This window comes from Haliotis rufescens, unplaced genomic scaffold (assembly GCF_023055435.1).
Source record: "Haliotis rufescens isolate VD_foot unplaced genomic scaffold, xgHalRufe1.0.p SCAF_66, whole genome shotgun sequence".
Taxonomy (NCBI): domain Eukaryota; kingdom Metazoa; phylum Mollusca; class Gastropoda; order Lepetellida; family Haliotidae; genus Haliotis; species Haliotis rufescens.
The window spans coordinates 575,815-596,622 of NW_025964357.1; the positions used below are offsets into that span (position 1 = coordinate 575,815).

Below are 20,808 nucleotides of genomic sequence, written 5' to 3' on the forward strand. Positions count from 1 at the left end.
CGAGAAGGAGTCAGGTCCATGTTGATCATCCAACCTAACCAATGGAGAAGGCGACGGGTGAAATCGTGCTGAAGAATCGGGGTCTCATGAACCCGTGACAGGATGCATTCGTCTGGGTAGGCGCCGAAACCGAATCCCCCTGTAGTGAAGGAACGCAACAATGAGATGGGTTATACGTGTGAATAACCATAGAGCCATGGAAATGCCAAATGGGAGCACTTTTCAGTGGATGGAGATCATCTGGAAATGTGGCGGAGGTGCGAGATAATGGGCACCAAGAAGACTGGAGAAGAAAAACCCTGGAGAGATTGAGTCGGCGTCCAGGAGATCCACTGCATTCTTGGTGATCAGCAGATCAATATTGGTCTGAAGATCCGGCACATCACGAGGCCGATATTGAGGTTTCAAGGGAGTGGTAGTTTGAGGAGGAATGGCACAGAACTGCAGGCGGTAACCGTGGTGGAGGATCCGGGTATTGTATGGATCCTGGAGCAGCTGCCTATTCCTCCATCCTACTGAAGATGGATGAACAGGGACAACTGGCGAAGGGAGTTGCCAGTTGTCGGGCATCTGAAGAAAGTCTTTTCCGTCGCCGGGCCCTGCCAGAAAAGCGTCCTCGGTGGGGGGGCTTGTAGGTGTGATATTTTCTGGGGGACTGACGTTTGGGCAAAAAAGAAGAGGACTTCCGCTTCAAACTAGTTCTCTTCCCAATATATGATTTTCGCTGCTGAGAAGTAGTGAAGAAAAGAGACGTTCCATGTTACTAAGGAGACGAAACTGTTGTTGATTAGTGTCCCAACTCTGGGCCTTCTTGGCAACAGTAGCGATCTGGCCGTTGAAGAGAGTCGACCTAGACCAAGGTTGTCGCATCAATTATGTCTTGAAGGACGGATCCCAGGAGGACTGTTTAACCAAGGCTGATGAGCAACATTTTGATGAAAGCACGCTGAGTAGGCGATGATCCGTGAGACGAAAAAGCATCCTGGCAACTGTACAACGACCTATGGAGCTGGTGAAGGTCCGGCAAAAGCTCGCGACGATTTGGCAATAGCCGATGATCCCGCGATTGCTGGCGACGATCCGATGAAACCGGGCGACGGTTGGTGCCGGCTGGTGATGATTCAGTGACACTGAGGACGATCCAGAGACAACTGGCAACACGGACGATCCAGAGACAACTGGCGACACTGTCCTGACGATGGCTGACGACAGCGCTTGACAAAGGCAGCAGTGGAGTCGTCAGGAGTATGACAGCGGCAACGGGGACCAGAGGAACAGCGCGACGAAGTATCTGACGAGGTGAGGGACCGCTGACCCAGCGACTGGTTGGAGCTGGCAAGATCCAAGCTGACGGGAGGCAAAAGCAGGCCGTCATAAAATTAAGCGAAGCAGATGGCGTAGATTAGGGAGGAGAGCCCGCAGGTGGAGGGGCTGGAGTCAATGGAGAGTGAAAGGTTGGTGATGGCGAAGTATCAGGCATCTTCCTCCTATAAGCAAGTTGTTTCCGGCGACGAAGAAGAGCCTTTCTGTAATAATTAAAGTCTGTAATTGACATGAGAGCGCAAACAGAGCAGCGAAGATCAAACGAGCAGGCAGGCTTGCAGTAGGGGCAAAGCTGATGTAGGTCTTTCCCCAACTTGGGCCTTTTACTTAGGCACAAGGCATAGACTACATTCTGTAAAAAATGTAAACAGCGATAACTATAACATCACATATGAAGCAAAACATGTTACTTGACAATATGTGAACTAAGCGCACAAACACACAAACACAACACAGTGTGAAGCGCGACTGGAAGCAATTCAAAATAGGAATGATATCAATAGAATCCATAATCAAAAAAATAAATGAGAGATTCAACAATTGTTTAAGAAAACCATAGCAAAAAGTAAATTAACACGCAACCTCGTAAACACAAGGTGAACAAAAGTTAAAATGGCGACCAAGGTGCAAGCTTATGCAGCCACAAATAAAAATCTAATCTACAAGCTATAAACCGCAAACAAACAGATATATCAAGCAGGGAAAAGATATATGGAGGTAACACCACCTGAAGACGAAATTTGAAGATAATTAACAAGGTAAGTTGAACTCTGTTTCTGTACATGTCTGTCTGTAGGGGTAGATAGAGAAGAATACGAGGAGTAGGGGCCAAGTGGGATAACTCGTGGATGCTGAGGCACGGGCTGTAATTTGTTTAAACTATCTTATTGTTTCAGTACTGTCTGTTTGTATAAGGTAGGGAAGCTAAAGCACCTGTGTATCGTCAGATAAGGTAAAACATAACTTAATATTTTAGAAGCTGTGAACTGCCGTAAATAATTAAGCATTAACAAATATATCATCAATACGCAATCATGGCTGTCTCTGTATTGACGAAATAAATTTTAAAATAATCCGTGAAATTATTCTAAAATCATGCTAGAATCGATAAATGTATTATAAAAGGAAAAATTCTTTAAAACTTCTCACATTTAATTAGAAACTAACACTGAAAATATGTATGTAGTATTTTATTGATATGTACGTCACGCACTTGCGCATATCCTATCATATTCGACATCGCTTGAATGCTATTTTAAAACACGTTTTGTCACGCCTATTTTCGTGCATCTGTTGTGGAGGGTGATCATTGCAGATCGACAATATCTATAGAAGTATTGTTTGTTTTTGTTTGTTTGTTGTTTAACGCCGCACTCAGCAATATTCCAGCTATATGATGGTGCATTGTTTGTCACACAATTACTATAGATAAAAGAAAATCATCAGCGTGTACATCGCAGATATGTGAATCATATACTGTATATTCAACATAACATCGAATGGTGATCCTTATATATAAAAAAATACACCAATTATATCGTGAAAATCACTTTGTTTTGTGTTATTCTGTATGTGACAGGCGAAATATTTCAAAATTGATGAATTGTTTTGTAAAAAAAAAATTATCAACAGACTACCTCTGTCTTTGACATCACGTCCGATGACCTTTGCACTTACCGAAATACTGCTGTCAGAATACAGGGTCTTTATTTTCGTTTTTCTCTTGTCATATTAAACGTGTGTCTGCTTGTATCATGACATGGTATTTGTATTTGCTTATATTACAAATATTCAACCAAAACACATGAAATTCGGATTGGTGAATATTTATGAGTCATTAACTCTTTCAACACCAGTCAACCAGAAGTGTTTACTGCTGGGACACCGAGTTCCCAGAAACTCTTGTATGATAGATGAAGCCTACATTTATCAAAGAAAATATCTGCTTGTAAAATGTCTTTGCTTCTACATGTTATACACCATTTGAAAAGGTCTGATCCTATGGTTTATAAATATGAAAGTTATGTTTATCACATTATTTAAATAATGCATTGACAACTTAATTAAGTTTGTTGTAAGTAAAAAATGTAAGCTAACACGTTGATAACATCCAGATTAACGACCAAGGAAGCAAAAAATTGATGATTTTTGGCAAATAGAAGATTTAATAAAATCCACTTACCTATTTCTGTCTTATTTTCATTGTTTACGCAATTGGAAAATAATTTTTAAAAGAACAAGGAAAAAAGTGAGCAGGGCTCACTAATACCCCCGACTTTGACTCCAACATACTTCTTAGTTCAAAACATGAAAAAAGCAATATTTTCATAATAATGAAACTTTAAACTACATCTCTCCTATTGGTATAGAGAGTGTTCCTTAAATTTGAAAAGAATCAATGAAGTAGTTGTCAAGTTATAAGTTGCACAAACTTTACAGTAAAAAAACAAAACATGGAAAAATTCACTTTTTCTCAGAAAATCCAAATATTGAAATATAACTTTGCACTGCAAAAGTATAAAAAGTCTCCTATTGGTAAAGAAAGGGTTCACCAAGTTTGAAAAGAAGTTTTCAAGTTGTAGGTCGGCGGCTAGGTCGCACACAAATATGGCTTCTGAAGGACTGACAGAATTCCTTGGTATAACTATATACCCCTACCCTGTTAGGTCAGGGGTATAATAACATTGTATACTTCTCAAAAATAAATTAAGAACCACCCTGATTCATTCATATTACTATAATTACTCTGTCATGGCACTACAGATTAACTGCAGTAATATGAAAAAAATTGGGTAGTTCTTAACTTTTTGTGGAGCAGTATATGTAAGAATCTGAAGATGAAAAATTAATGAAAACAATTTTTTTCTTTTGACTGCACCCCTCCATATGACACAGATTATATGTACTAAGTTTGAGATGAATCCACTGAATAGTTTAATTGAAATCGCGCGGACAAAGCTTTCGGATGGACGGACGGACCCTTGGTATAACTGTAATACTAATTATAAATAGTATCTGTCATCACCCATATCCTGATAACAGCGGCTGTCCGTTCAGTAACATGAAGAAATACCCCTGTTTTCGAAGCTTCGTATGAATAACACGTTTGTCAAAGACTGGCATATGAAACATCGCCAGAAAGTTTATTCCTTTATCTACACACTCGTAACATCGCCTGGAGTTTTTTCGTAGTTATAACGTGCGATTTCATTGGATAAAAAATTGGTTTCTAATGAGGCTTTCTTGCCTAAATCTGCTACAAGGTTCGTGATTGGTCAAATTTGGGGCATCGAGGCTTCATATGAATAACACGTTTGTCAAAGACTGGCATATGAAACATCGCCAGAAAGTTTATTCCTTCATCTACACACTCTTAACATCGCCTGGAGTTTTTTGTAGTTATAACGTGCGATTTCATTGGATAAAAATTGGTTTCTAATGAGGCTTTCTTGCCTAAATCTGCTACAAGGTTCGTGATTGGTCAAATTTGGGGCACGTGACCCAAGGCAGCCAATCAAGTTACAGCTATGGTAGTGCCTCGTGTTATAAATTTCAGAAGTTGATGAAAGATTTTTGTTAAATCGTGTTATTCTGAACATTTTAAGCAGGAAAACACTATATATATATTCAAAATAAGGAACTTCATGAATGTATAGTGCAAGGTTAGGGGATGTGACAAAGATTTTTCATGCATATATTTTTGCATTAAACATCGTGTCCGAGCTGAGAATTCAAAGCTGAGATGTCATTTCACTTACATTACACAAGATTGCACTAAAAGATGGGAATAATAACTTAGATGTAAGTTTGACAACTTTTAGATATATATTTGTTGGTTTTATTTATTACTTTATATATAAAGATTTGCTTGAAACGTCTTTATTTTGCTCCTTGACATGTTCGATCAGACCCGTTGTCGAAGTGTGTGGTAAAATATAAAATATATCTATAAGTTGTCAAACTTACACCTAAGTTATTATTTCCATCTTTTCGTGCGATTTTGTGTAATGTAAATCAAATGACATATCGGCTTTCGTCGCCTCGATTTCTCAGCTTGGATACGAAGATTCCAATGTCCCTGAAAAACCTTTGACACAGCTCCTAACCCAGCACGATAGATCCACGAAGTTCCATGTTTTCAATTTAGATCGCGAGTTTCCTGATTGAAACATTCAGAATAACAAAAATCTTTCTCCAAAATCTTAAATTCATTACACACGTACCATTGCTGTAATTTGATTGACAGCCTTAGGTCATGTGCTCTAGCTTGACCAATCACCACCCTTGTAGCAGATATCGGCAAGAAAGCATGTTACAGCTACGAAAAGACTCTGGGCGAGGTAAGTGTAAATGAAAAATAAACTTTCTAATACAAAGCTTCAAAAACGGACGTATTTCTTCATGTTACTGAGCGGACAGCCGCTGTTATCGGGAAATTGGTGATGACAGATACTATTTACAATTATTTTTAAAATACTTCTCCGATCATGTAAACAATGAAAATAAAATAAAAACTGACACTTAAAGATTTTAACCACACACTATATTATGCTCAGAATGGCCTAAAGTTTACCGTTTCAGGTCCACATTTAACAAAATTTCTTGGGGGGGGGGGGGCATGACCCCAAACCCCCCTAGATAGCTTCACGCCAATGGCGCTTGCGGCTACCGCATCCCAGAGGACCCCATTATTTTGGAACACAACACAAACACTGAAGAGTTAATGGTTTCCAGCAAATTTTATAACATGACACTTTAAATTAACCCAAAGGTTCGTATTTCTGCAACTGCCTCGAAAATTGAGTGTTTTTTCTGTTTAACGTATGGTTAATAAATTTACTGAAATGGTTCATAATTTACTGAAATGGTTCATAATTTACCATCGTGCTGTTACTTACCAATAAAAAAAATGTGAATTTTATATTTTTGTTTGTGCAATGATAATACCATCTATGTCATTATTATGCAGTTCATCTAGTAGTATCTCAACCCTAACACTTCGACTTTTCCACTCACCACTAGTATCTTTAAATTGTATCCATTGCCCATGTGCTTGTATGGCAGATTGTTTACACTTCCACTTCCGGTTGTCTCGATCTCAGTTTATTTCTTAAATTGTTTACAATGTTTTTCATCACTCTTGTCAGGCTGATTGCCCTTGTTTTAGTATTATTCTCCCATAGCCCTGTTATCTTTAACCAACATTCATGTAGATAAAATTCCTAATATAATCCCATATCATCTTTCATTACCAGGCATGTGCAGTGCTAAGGAAATGACATCAAATGTATATTTATGTAAATTCCTTTCAGCCTCCATCTTGCAGTGTAACCATTGTTCTGTCAGGTCAATTTGTTACCCTCCATCCACCCCTTCACCACCTTGGGGCTGCTTGGTTTAGGTACAATATTTTGGCAACTCAGGCAGCAGCATTACATGGCTTGGGGCCCCCAAAGAATTCCTTACTTTACCTGGTCTGGTGAAGCCAACAGTTTCCAATACCATACCCGCAGGGTACCCCAATCCTTCAATTTCATAATAATCTGCTTCCTCTACACCTCTCTACCCGCAGGGTACCCCTATCCTTTAATTTCATAATAATCTGCTTCCTCTACACCTCTCTACCTGCAGGGTACCCCTATCCTTTAATTTCATAATAATCTGCTTCCTCTACACCTCTCTACCCGCAGGGTACCCCTATCCTTTAATTTCATAATAATCTGCTTCCTCTACACCTCTCTACCTGCAGGGTACCCCTATCCTTCAATTTCATAATAATCTGCTCCCTCTACACCTCTCTACCCGCAGGGTACCCCTATCCTTCAATTTCATAATAATCTGCTCCCTCTACACCTCTCTACCCGCAGGGTACCCCTATCCTTCAATTTCATAATAATCTGCTTCCTCTACACCTCTCTACCCGCTGGGTACCCCTATCCTTCAATTTCATAATAATCTAAGGACATTCTGTGTGTGACCGAGCAGCCCCCTTGTATACATCATATATATCCCAATGTGTAGTTAATTATATTGTTTTTACCCTTTGTTGTGTTTTCATTGCACAAACATCATATCTATACTCAGTTAAAATTAAGATATCACAGATATGATTATTGAAATCAATTTGCACAATTTTAACGATTTAAAAAGGTTCCTGACATGAAACGTAAACTACCTTCAATAACGTAATTCAGGCAGGTTCATGAAAATTACAAAATTTTGTGTTCGCTTTGGTCTTAACCTTGGTATGATTGAAAACATCAGGAAACTTTTAGATAGTAATGTGTAGTTTTCTATCAGGAATAAATGTGCAAAATATTTCTTCAATTGGCCCTTGTTAAATGATTTTTGTTTGTTTGGTTTGTTGTTTAAGCCATGCATGTGACACTGTGCCAGCAAGTGTGGCCACACAAAAGATTCTGCACAAGTGGGTGACCAAACACAAGATAATGCACCCATCATTGACCACGCATGTGACACTGTGCCAGCAAGTGTGATCACACACAAGATTCTGTACCAGTGAGTGACCAAACACAAGATAATGCACCCATCATTGACCACGCAGGTGACACTGTGCCAGCAAGTGTGATCACACACAAGATTCTGTACCAGTGAGTGACCAAACACAAGATAATGCACCCATCATTGACCACGCATGTGACACTGTGCCAGCAAGTGTGGCCACACAAAAGATTCTGCACAAGTGGGTGACCAAACACAAGGTAATGCACCCATCATTGACCACGCATGTGACACTGTGCCAGCAAGTGTGATCACACACAAGATTCTGTACCAGTGAGTGACCAAACACAAGATTAATGCACCCATCATTGACCACGCATGTGACACTGTGCCATCAAGTGTGATCACACACAAGATTCAGTACCATTGAGTGACCAAACACAAGATTAATGCACCCATCATTGACCACGCATGTGACACTGTGCCAGCAAGTGTGACCACACACGATATACTGCGTCTGCATAAGCAACACCAAAAAAACTTCACCTTGACATGACATGACAATACATGAGGATCAATAAGTACAAGAATGATACCAACCAAATACCTGGACATTAAAAAAATAAATCCAATTACCTGAGTGAAAGACCTTCCGTTCTCTAATCAGAGCTCCTAGTGTGTCAAAAATTAACTGATCATTGGGCATTGTCATCTCTCGGTACCATTCCACAAGTTTTTCCTTGATAGTGTCCAATGTGGCCACAATCCGTCGGTTATTTAAATCCATAATGATCAAGCACAAAGCATCTGGCAGAGGGATGAATTGGGTCTGGGGAATGACCTGCATCTCAATACCATTCACATCACCTGAAGAACATAATGCAAAAAAATAATGTTAACATATATATATCATTTAGAAGAACATGTAAAGACAATGCAGAAAGCCTTTTCACTTGAATTTGAATGTCACTAAACTTGATTTTTATCATTGTTTATTAGTCATCTAAGCACACTTGATTTAGAATAGGCACCTACATATAATGCAGACTCCATATGTAAGAGGAGCATCGATGTTTAGTAATATTTGTCATTAATTTTACAAGCTTCTTACTTAGTCATGATACTGATAGTATGCAAAGGCAAGTACAGCGTAAAACATTTACAATCCAAAATACAAAAAGTGGCATTATTCGTGTTGATTACTGGCATTGAAACAACAGACAGAAGACACATTTTACCTTCTGCATGATACACTACTTTGAAGAATAAATAGAGCCAGACTGTCCTACAGCTAACCTGAATTTGTCAAAAGTTGATGACAACATTATATCATAAAAATTGTTTGCAAGTACCTGCAAAAAGAGGCACAGCCCCACCTCACTGCTATTTCTAAAGTTTTCAGAACTATGCATTTCTAGTGTCACACTATTCATTACCTTTGGTTTTGTGAAATGAATTCCTCCTCGATTAACATACCTGGCCTCAATATGACATAATTAGGAACTTTATGGCATCACTTCAACATGTTCAAGTCAAATGAAATTATTTCTGGTTTTAGAAACAGATGTCCAATGTAAGACAACTTTAAAACAGAAAGTCATATGTCTCTAATTACCTTAATATTGTTTGTTGTTTAACACTGAAATCAGCAATATTCTGCTACCTACGATGGCAGTCTGTAAACAACTGAGTCTGGACCAGAAAATCCAGTGACTGACATCATGAGCATTGATCTACACAATTGGAATACGATGACATGCATCAACCAAGTCAGAAAGGCTGACAACCTGATTCCATTAATTGCCTCTTACGACAAGCCCTGGGTTGCTGAAGATCAGTTATTACCCAGACCTTCATGGGAGAAATAGGCCAGATTTTTATATTTCTTGTTGTACAGATCTGTCGAAATTCCTCCCCAAAAATGATAGAACATAGATTCTTCGAGTATTATGCACAGTGAAAAACTACATAGCATCCCTTAAGGTGATAATAAATTTGGTCAATAGAAATGTGAAATTTGCAATAAAACATCACAATGTATTTTCTGTTCTTAGTCAGATCTAAATATTTTGTACATTGGTATACTTATCCTGCATTACTCCTCAATGCATTTACTGCTTACCTTACGACAAAGAAAACAGCACCTCGTGATGGTCCTGGGTGAAAAAAAGAAAATGCTGTTTCCAACTGTTTCCGAAATGTCCACTTTTTACAGGACCACCGCCGCTGTCATGTGAGAGATTGTGATGTCACATCCAAACCATATTACTGCTCGTCACCCGAGCTAACAAAAAGAATTACTGAAGCTATATTGGGGAGGGAGGCAAGTCTGCGTGGGTTGGTACTTAGACATAGTAATGCAGGATAAGTATACACATGTAAAAAATAATTCAGATCTTACAAATGTTTTTACTTATACCATGTATACGGCATTACTCCTAATGCATCTGTACCAGACGGTATGGTGGTGGGTATACCTTCAGATGTCAGAAACCATAAGGTGGACAAAAACATATAACACCGGACGGTAGGGCTGGTTTAATCTTATTCACAGACGGAACATGCGAATTGAATCAGTCAAATATTTACACACTGTGTTTAAAGTCAAAGCTGCCAAAAAATCCTCACATCGGTAGTGTCGTAGACAGTCCTGAGAGAGACACGTATGACTAGCTCCGGTCAGGACGTTCATTATTTGTGTCAGGGTTTGGTTACCTGCTGGCATATCCTGCAAGTCAGAACGATCAGGGAATCAAACGCGTTGATGTTAGTCCTGAGCAGTCTCTAGATAGTGAGGTGGAAGTAAGGCAGGTAGCGCTCGTTAAACACAGAGACATTGTGAATTATCCGCATCTTGTCTCAGTCCTTTTGGGGTACCAGAAAGATGGGAGAGTAAAAGCCTGGTGTCAACTCTGGGGTGTGTACAATCTCTTTTCTTCAACAAGATGTTTATGTTGGATTTTAGTAGCAGATGTTGCTTCCTTGAATCCCAAGGCGGAGGAGCCGTGGTCCAGTTCTGCCAGAGGTGAGGTGAAATTGGGTTTAACGTCGCGTCCAAGATTATTGCACTTATATAGCGACGTGCATGCACGTGTGTGTGTTTGTGTGGCTGCTTGTACTAGTCCGGACTGATGCAGATTTATAGTGCTAGCCCACTGAGATACCATGCCGCAGTTTAACATGAATACCCCACTCAGACACAGTACACTGACTCCGAGCCGACCAGTCCTTGTTTTAGCCTCTTAATGCCGAGCGCCAGACAGGGTAACAACAAGTACCATCTATTAGCGTCTTTTGGTATGACGCAGTCGGGGATCGGACCCCGGACCTTCCGCTCCCCGGGCGGACGCTCTACCACTAGACCACGGAGGCTGTCTCAGTTCTGCCAGAAGAGGCTCAGTCTCCCACCTATGGGGGTGTCGACAATTGAGACGACTGTGGGTGGGAGGTCCCAGTCGTGACTGTCCAACGCTTCAGTGTTCCCCCTCGTATCCCTGTCCCTGCCTTGGAATTTTCCATGGTGGGACTGAAATGAGCCTTGTGGTTTGCTTCTGCCACACCCTTTGCCACGAGTGAGTTGAAATATAACGTCATGTCGGCATTATTTCAACCATATAGCCACGAAAGGAATCTTGGGTCCTGGGCCCACTTGCACAAAACCATCTTAGCGTTAAAGCCCCATCTGCGGTAGTAACTACCGCACTCTAGTGGGCGGAGCTTATACAAGTGATTTGACAGGTCTATATGACGTCATGATAACACATACATTTCATTGGTTAATGCGTAAACGGGTGACGTCATGTAAACACCCACCCACGTTGGTCGTTTGACAACAAGGACGTAAGTTTTAATGGTAATATAAATAACTACAAACGATTCCAAGACTTTTCAACAAACGCGTATGTCTTTGCTTTCAAAACCTACTTGCCATGTCGTCTTCACATCTTCATAAAATGATACTGTGGAATGTCCACGATTTATCCAACACACAAATTATAGTTCTAGATCTCTGGACTAGAACGAAATACGTTTGTCGTGATGCATATGAGCAGTGTAAATGAAGAAACATAATATGTGTTGGGGCACCAATCGCTATCCTGTGGTGTACGGTATATCTGCAGTTTATAAATAGCATTTCTCACAATATATACAGTAATCGGTGATTTCAACAATGTTTTTCTTCGTTGTGTTCGTCTTGCCTCATCTGGAATCTGGATGACAACGATCGTGTAAAAAACCCTGGTAATGGTCAAAAATATTTTCAAGTGATCAAAGTAGTTTCTTGTCGTTTTTTCATTGCCCAGTAGCAATGTATTTTGGCAAAGTCTCACTTGTCCGATGAAGCTCCTCATGCCGAAGTAACTCGATCCGTGAAACTTGGCGGGTCCCAGTGACCCAGATCCCTGATGATTGGCATGCCAAGTGTCATTTGCATAAGGCCATCCATATTTGTGTTTCTCCCCTCAAGCCTCAACTAATCAGAGACCGGGCGGACGAAATAAAATATATGACTCATCAAAAAATGTCTTTCAATAATTGTGTAAGTTATTTGATGACATTTTAAAAAAAGGTTCAACACTTGGTACTAGAATCTAGTCTATGAATTAATTTATGATGTAGATCGATTCGCTTTGCTTCGGAAACGAATTTTTAATAAACAACGGAACAAAGATAAAGTTGACCTGGTTCTTTTATGACGGTGCAATTGTAGATCAAGTAGTATTTCTTTTATTAGATCGGTGCGCAATTTTCCACAGCGGCAGCAAAATTGAGACATGAAGACATTATATTATTTCACGTCGGAATGGAGATAAAAATATTCAAATACGGACAGCCTCACAGACTTTGAAACGATGTTCAGATAAATATTTGTTCACATTAATTCCTTCATGTGCGTGAAAGTGGGTTTCAACATTACTTTCATCAAGCTTACATTCAGGTCGCTGGCTACTCGGCATTAACACATGTTTTGTCTCGAAGCTCAAAGCAACAATGTTTCTCTCAGATACATTTTTCTCTCCATCCATGACAAACCTCTGTCCTAATGTCAATGCCTCAACATTCCTGGGCAGCTGATTTCAACAATGTAATACACACGGCCTCATTCACGGCGTCATCGCAAAGATTCCTTCCAAATACCCACCACGTGATCAGGGTTACGACCTTGGGATAAATTAATAAATTATTTTGCATTTTTAAAAAAGATTTGTTTTCGTGAATATTATTTTTTTTTAATATTCTGTACATGGTACTTTTGGATTGCACTGGGCATTTCTTTTATTACTTTCTAAAACTTTTTATTTTCGCCTCTCTGACCACACGATCTCCTAGCAACCACGCCCCATGAGCTCATCGAGTTGCTGCTTACAACTGTCAAGAACTTTGCAATTTCGCTTGTCTTCAATAAGAGCAACAGAACATTTTCATGTGAAGCCTAATTTGACGAAGAATTGTTCAAGATAATCAGGGAGCCTTAGGTAATTTCGATTATGACATTGGTGACTTTATCGTGGAGAAAGTTCCAATTCAAGATGACATCATTCCGATTCACAACTTGAATCGACAAGATGGCGCCTCTCTTCCCGCCCTTGCAAGTGCAACAGAAACTTTGATAAATTCAGTGCCGATTCTTGGGATTAGTGAATCAGTGTCACAGCTAGATTTCATTGTGGAACCAGATGAAGCCGAATATGTATGTTCACATTTCTTTTATGTCAACCATGCGTGACACGGCACAGGCAATCGCAGTTAGGGAATGGTGCGGCCACCATGTTGCAGAAATTCGTCGATTCGAACACATTGCTTCTGGACTGAGCTAAATAAACGAAGTGTTTGGAGAGATCGTAGATCATTGTAGATACTTGGACTTGAAGAAACGGAAATAAACGTTGCAGCAGATGAAGGATCGGTGTGGACAAAACGGGAAAGTGATCCCAGATTATATTTTAAAACTTGCGCGCGAAGTGTATCCAAATACCCCGAATGGGACAAGTGTGGATCTAATGATCAAACTCAGTTTTGTGTGTGAAAATTCTGTGAAAGAAAAGGAAATTCATAATTAAAGTTGTCTTGGAATATGTGTATTGGAGTTTTCGTTTATCGTAAGTACAATATTATCCGGATACACCTTCAGTAGGTCAAAACAACAAGTATATTTCGTTACTTATTTACCAGTTGCTTATGTGCATTGTTATGTTGATACACGTGACATATTCATCTATTGAAGTCAAGCTGAGAAATATTGGCGCAACTTCTGGTGCTTCAAATTAGGCCCCTTCCAAAACACTAGTTGAAAAATCTGTGTAACAATTTAGGTTTTATAAATATAAACTGATTATTGTGTGGCACAACTGTTGAATGCAAATGACCAAAACTAAACAAATATCTGTAATTTTCGGATTGAACTCAAAGAATCGCGTCGTCAATTTCGTATTTAAATATCTTACTGTTACATTAACCGAAACTGATGTTCTGCTGCTGTTCTGCCGTAAAAATATGCAACACAATTCACTTTGACCACAAATGCATTGAATGTGTCACATCACTCACATGTACACATGACCATGTGCTTTGCTATTTATAGCGCAACCGTAAATAAGCTCCGCCCACTGTGATTGATGCAGACGCCAAACACGATCAATACGTTTTTTTATGATAAAACTACAGAAAATCTATTGACTTATATCTTGATATGGAGCCATTTGTTGTATCCATGGTTTGGCATTCAAGTTGATACGAAGTTTGACGGTCAATGGTGATCTTGTTCCCTTATGGTTTTCAAAAAACGTCTCCCAACACTCGGTTGTGTTTACATTGTCAGTCATTGTTCGAAACTGAAACACCGCCACCTTGCGGGCTATTTATAGTCAGGGTGGGGCTTTAAGATTATCTTAAGCCTATGTTAAAGTATGGGAGTTACGAATATCTTAGAGCTAAGATCGCTTTGTGCAAGTGGGCCCTGCTCCTTGAGGGATGAGCGTCTCGGCCTGTAGTTTGCCTGACCTGCCTGCTCGTTGTTATGAGACACATGCTCCAATGCCTAAAGAGCTGTCTCATCCCCAGCATTATGGGAGATAACGTGTCAGTGACATGGTTAGGCATATCGGTAGCATAGCTTCCATATTGGAACTGAATGCTTTTATTATGCGAACGAAAAAAACACTTAGAGGAATAAGTGCACAACTGCTATGGGAAACTTGGTCAAATGCAGCAGAATAACTTCGGCTGTATCCGTCAAAAGCCAATCATAGAAATAGCGGTGATAAACAAATATGTGACAAGAGAAGTGATTTCTTTTGGTTTGTCTGACTTGAAGTCTTGACAATAAAACATAAAATCTATGGTATGAAGCAACTAGTATTCATATACATCAGAATTTGTTGTTTAGTGCCACTTAGCCACAGACAAATCCCTTTATGTTCATATTGACTGAAAGAATTTTTTATTAGCCCTGTCATATCAACAATTATTGGGCAAATACTAGATCTAGCTCTAAAACGTTAACAGTGAATGAATCTATGGGTGAAGCTTTCCATTCGACTCCCATCAAAATAAATCGATAATGCATACAAAATACATTTTTGATGAAAATGAATAATCTGTATCTAAGAGGAATTATAATTTACGTTCAATGCCTTTTAACTTCTTAATAGGAATGACTCTCTCTGGAAACAAGCGTTGATTAAAACGCTTTTTCCATTTCTCTTCTCCGCTACTGTCAGCCATGTTTTGCGCGCTGTCACGACAGTAAGGTTGTAGTTTGGCGAAATGCGGAATTTAACATATATGACTGAATGTGTTCTGCTGCCGGTGCTGTCAGTTCCAAATAGCGGCTGTGTGGTAATTCCAATGAGAACCGCTGTTTCGACGATAGTTGCTGCATTTGTATCCCATTTGAAACTGTTCCTTCGCACATGGTAGCTATACACACGATTTTGCTTACATTAATTCTGATAATGCGTCTTTTCAGTCAAATAGATAGTGGAGAGCACCAGGTAACAAAGCGTCTGCATAACAGTGATCTTTGCTAGAGCTACTCGCAGGTGGTTCCTCATGTGGTCGACACATCAAACCACAGTCTGAAAACAGTCTATGCGGATAAATTCTGCTCCATTGCACGGGTTGAGGACGCCAGTGCGAAAAAATCCACGTATGCGCTAACCGATGCCGTACTAGGTGTTGCAGAGCACACCTGGTGTCTGGTGTACGTTAGACAGGTGTAGGTGCTAGCGCTTGGGTTGTTCAAGGCATAAGCATTGTAGCTGATGCTGGGGGTTGGTAGGATGTGCTATGGACTGCTGCAACATAGTTTGCATGAATTCTGCATCTAATAGTTCTCCAGGTACGGCGACGCAGGCTGCGCGTACATAGTTTGCACTACCGGGTAGGCATGAGGAGCAGCGGTTAGTTGACCTAGCGTCAATGACATCACAGGATACACTGGAAGCCCAGAGGTTGCAGTTGTTGACAGGATCGTGGCATGCACCTGCGCCAACCCAGTAGAAACATCATAAGACTCGTGCGCCGGCATTGCTGGGACCGTCACTGTGGAGGCCAAGGACGCCTGAAAATTTGAAACAGGTACGATACTCACGATCGAGCCCAATGTCGTATTACATGGAGGTAAATGAATGTCAGTAGTCACTATCACCGTGGAAAATGCTGCACCCGAGCAGGTTGGGTGGTAATAACCAGGAACTGGAGCCTGGTAGCATCCTTGACTCAGATATCTTCCTAGCAACACAACAGGACTGCTGTAAATATGTATGGCAGTGACCTGTCCATAAATGGAGAAACTCGGTGGAGATAGGCGAACAAAAATTACATTTGAAATTTGGAGAGCATATAATGACAATCTGTACACCGCGCAAGTATGGGTTACACAAAAATATTATAGTTGAAGTAGACTTGAGCTTGCAGATCAATCTCATTAAAATCAGATCTTAGTTTTTCGCATTTTAAGCCAAAGTTGTAGGTGCCATGCAAACACAACCTTCCTTGGGTACGACAAGCAGTAATATGGATTTGATGTGACATCACAATCTCTTACATGACAGCAGCGGTGGTCCTTTTAAAAGTGGACTTGAGTCAGAAACAGCATTTTCTTTTTTTCACCCAGGAGTATTGTGGGGTGCAGTCTTCTTTGTCATGAGGTAAGCAGTAAATGCATTAAGGAGTAAAGCAGGATAAGATAAAAATTGATTTTTCAGAAGCAGATTTTACCATATATACTGAACCGCAAAAGAACCATCACCATGGATACTGTAAACATACTTTGAGACATATCAAAAAGATGAAACTTGGCAAAACTGATCATCAAGGTTGAAAATAAAGTGTCAAATGTTCTTAACTCTTTCAACACCAGTCAACCAAAAGTGTTTACTGCTGGGACACCAAGTTCCCAGGGACTCTTGTGTGGTAGATGAAGCCTACATTTATCAAAAAAAATATCTGCTTGTAAATTATCTTTGCTACTTCATGTTATACACCATTTGAAAGGTCTGCTCCTATGGTTTATAAATACGAAAGTTTATCACATTATTTAAATAATACTTTGACAACTTAATTAAGTTTGTTGTAAATAAAAAATGTAAGCTAACATAACACGTTGATAGCGTCCAGATTAAGGACCAAGGAAGCAAAAAATTGACGATTTTCGGCAAACATAAGATTTAATAAAATCCAATTACCTATTTCTGTCTTATTTTCATTGTTTACGCAATTGGAAAATCATTTTAAAAAGAATTATAAATAGTATCTGTCATCATCATGATCATCCATTTCCCGATAACAGCGGCTGTCCGCTCAGTAACATGAAGAAATAACCCCGTTTTCGAGGCTTCGTATGAATGACTCGCCAAAGACTGGAATATGACCGTATGTTGTTCGATACCAAGCATTACTCATTATTTCACAGAAATACTTTGTTTTCCAACAATTTTACTTCCACCTAAAAATATATTACCCACTGCAAAATTGTTTTCCTAATACGTGATCAAAATACATTTCCTCCTTGTTCTAACCACGAAACTACGCGCTAAATAAATATCGTGCATATTATTCGCTTCATTCACATTCAGACACATTAAGCGTTACCAGATAACAAGACGGATGTTCCGATTGAACACTTTAGTCAGGCATCGGTTACCTCCCTTTATCGGCTTGTCGGCCAGTCACTTGTACGCGAGACGGTTCACGCAGTTTCGAAGAAAGTAAACATGTTTCAACGCGATGGAAAATGGGTGTGCGTTGGTGTGCGTGAAATAATTTATATATTTTGTAACTCTACGATGAATAAGCTTTTAGAAAACACTACGTGGTAGTTTCTGAAAAATATGTACATAGGAGAAAATCGCTGTCAAAAACACAACATTTTGCTCGATTTTTCCACATTTTTCTCCCAATTTGACCGTTTATTAATTTTTTTATGACATTTTTTTCATGTCATTCGATAACTAGTAGAATGATCAATAACTGTACTTAATTTTGTTTTATTATTTTCACAAATAACGCTTGTAGAGACATTTTTGTGCAACATGCAGAAATCCATGGTCCACTGACAGGCCGTCACGCATACGAGTGATCCCTCTCAGGTGGTCACTTGTAGGCGAGACGGGAGAGCTGTCTCTACTGATGACACATCGCTAGATGGTTTCTAATGACGCTTTCATGCTGAAATCTGCTACAAGGTTCTTGATTGGTCACATTTGGGCACATGAGTTGGCAGCCAATCAAATTAAAGCTATGGTACTGCCTCGTGTATATTATAAATTTCAGAAGTTGATAATTGATTTTTGTTAAATTGTCTTATTCTGTACGTTTTAAGCAGGAAATCATGATATATATTAACAAGAGTCATCCGAAGATGACATATCCCCCCGACGTGGCATGTCGGTAAACTGTGTGTACCTTCAAATGTATTAAGATTGGCAAGGAAATCTTTTTCCTTGATGCCAAAACCAGAAATATAATGAAGGTTATTAAATATCAGTTCATGTAGCTCACTTTCTGATGATCTCATGAAATTGTAATAACAACTTCGCAGATTCGCATATGAATAGCTCTGTAGTAGCCTCATGACACAAAGGCATAAAGAGAATGTACTAGGTTATGTAGCTCACATCATATATAGTATATGATATCGGTAAATAGTTTCACCTTAGAATTATATGTCAGGGGCTACAAATTAAAAAGATTAAAATCTATAGATATCAAACTGCAATAGTAGTGAACATGATTGATATGTGCATAAAGTTTGGTGAATCTCTGTCGCATGGTTTAGAAGATATGCTCCAGACGAGGACATTACCCTAAGTTCATCAATTTTCAATTTAAATTGAAAAAAGAAAAAAAAAGAAAAAATCTGTTAATAGCAAAGGCACCACTACATAACCTGCTTGATAGGTGTAAAAACTTTTGAGAAGCTAAGTTGTATGGTTCGGGAGATATGGTCCGGACAAAAGCACTATCCTAAAATTTCCTAAGTTCATCATATTTCCATGGAAACCACAAAAATATAAAATTCTAAAAATCTCTAAATAGCAAAAGGCACTTCTACTTAGTCTGACTGTTAAGTGTACCAAGTTTTGTGAAGCTAGGTTGTACGGTTTAGGAAATATGCTCCGGACAAGAGCACTACCCTCAAATTTCCTAAGTTCATCATATTTCCATTGAAACGACAAAAATATAAAATTCTAAAAATCTCTAAATAGCAAAAGGCACTTCTACTGAGCCTGATTGGTAAGTGTACCAAGTTTTGGGAAGCTAGGTTGTACGGTTTAGGAAATATGCTCCGGATAAGAGCACAACCCTCAAATTTCCTAGGTTTATCATATTTCCATGGAAACGACAAAAATAAAAAATTCTAAAAATCTCTAAATAGCAAAAGGCACTACTACTGTTCAAGTTCATTTTAAATAAAAATGTAAGCTAACATATTCACTATGTCCTGACTAAGCACCAAGCAAGTGAAAATTTGAATTTTTTGGGCAATCGTAAGATTTAATAATATCCATTTACCTATTTCTCTTATATTTTCATTGTTTATGTAATTGGAATTTTGTTTTACAAAGAATTCTTAATATTATCTGGTATAACCAATTTCCAGATAAAAGTGGCTTTCCGCTCTGTAACATGACAAAATCCGTCCGGTTTCGAGGCTTGCGACACTTGCGACAAATAGTTTGATCTTTGTTAAGATTAGATAGCTTATGACGTCAATAATAAATAGTAACCTCCCCTGTATTTTCGTCGCTGTAAATTGCTTTTTTGCCAAAATCTACTACGATGATCGTGATTGGACAAATTCAAGCACGTGGCCTAAGGCAGCCAATTAAATTGCAGCAATGGATACCGTCCTTGTGTATGACAAATTTCAGACTTAGACGAAAGGTTTTGGTTAAATCGTGTTCTCTAAACTTTTTAAGCAGGATTATTTTGGCATTAAACATCATGTCCAAGCAGAAAAACAAAGTTCGAAAGCCAAGATGTCCTTTGACTTTGACATTATATGCGATCTTAGATGAAAGTATGACAACTTTTATATATATATATTTGTTGATTTTATTTATTAAATTATATAATATATATAAAAGAACGTCTTTATTTTGATCTTTGATATGGACCAGTTGTCAAAGCAATATGTGCCCGAGAGAATATATTTCAACAACACTTCGGGAAATAGTGAATTGTAAATTTTACAATAAATTGTTTAGTTATAATACTTATCCTATCTAACTCTATGCATTCCTCCTTTCAATCCCTTGTGTGGAAACGTCCTTGATCAAAGTTTCTGGCTTCTAAGCTTCATTTCATTTGCCCAGCCACCCATGCATCACAATGACGACCACCCCAGTATCTAGGTCATGCACCCAGATCTGGTGCAGCATGCTGTCCTTGATCTGGTCCATTGACTGCCTCATTACTCTCTTTCTTGGAGCTGACAGGCAAGTGTAACTGTGATGTTGGGTCGGATGGGATGTCATAGATCATGTACAAATTTTTAAACTTATCCTATCTCACTCT

At 39.1% G+C, this 20,808-nt stretch overlaps 1 protein-coding gene across 1 annotated transcript in view; it reads right to left on the reverse strand.

The window, feature by feature from the left end:
- Positions 1 to 20,808, reverse strand: part of LOC124118963 — a 92,830-nt gene that overhangs the window by 59,776 nt on the left and 12,246 nt on the right. The window contains exon 3 of the mRNA XM_046481303.2: positions 8,422 to 8,652. Within this exon, the coding sequence (XP_046337259.1) occupies positions 8,422 to 8,652 (231 nt within the window). The remainder of the gene's footprint in view (positions 1 to 8,421; positions 8,653 to 20,808) is intronic.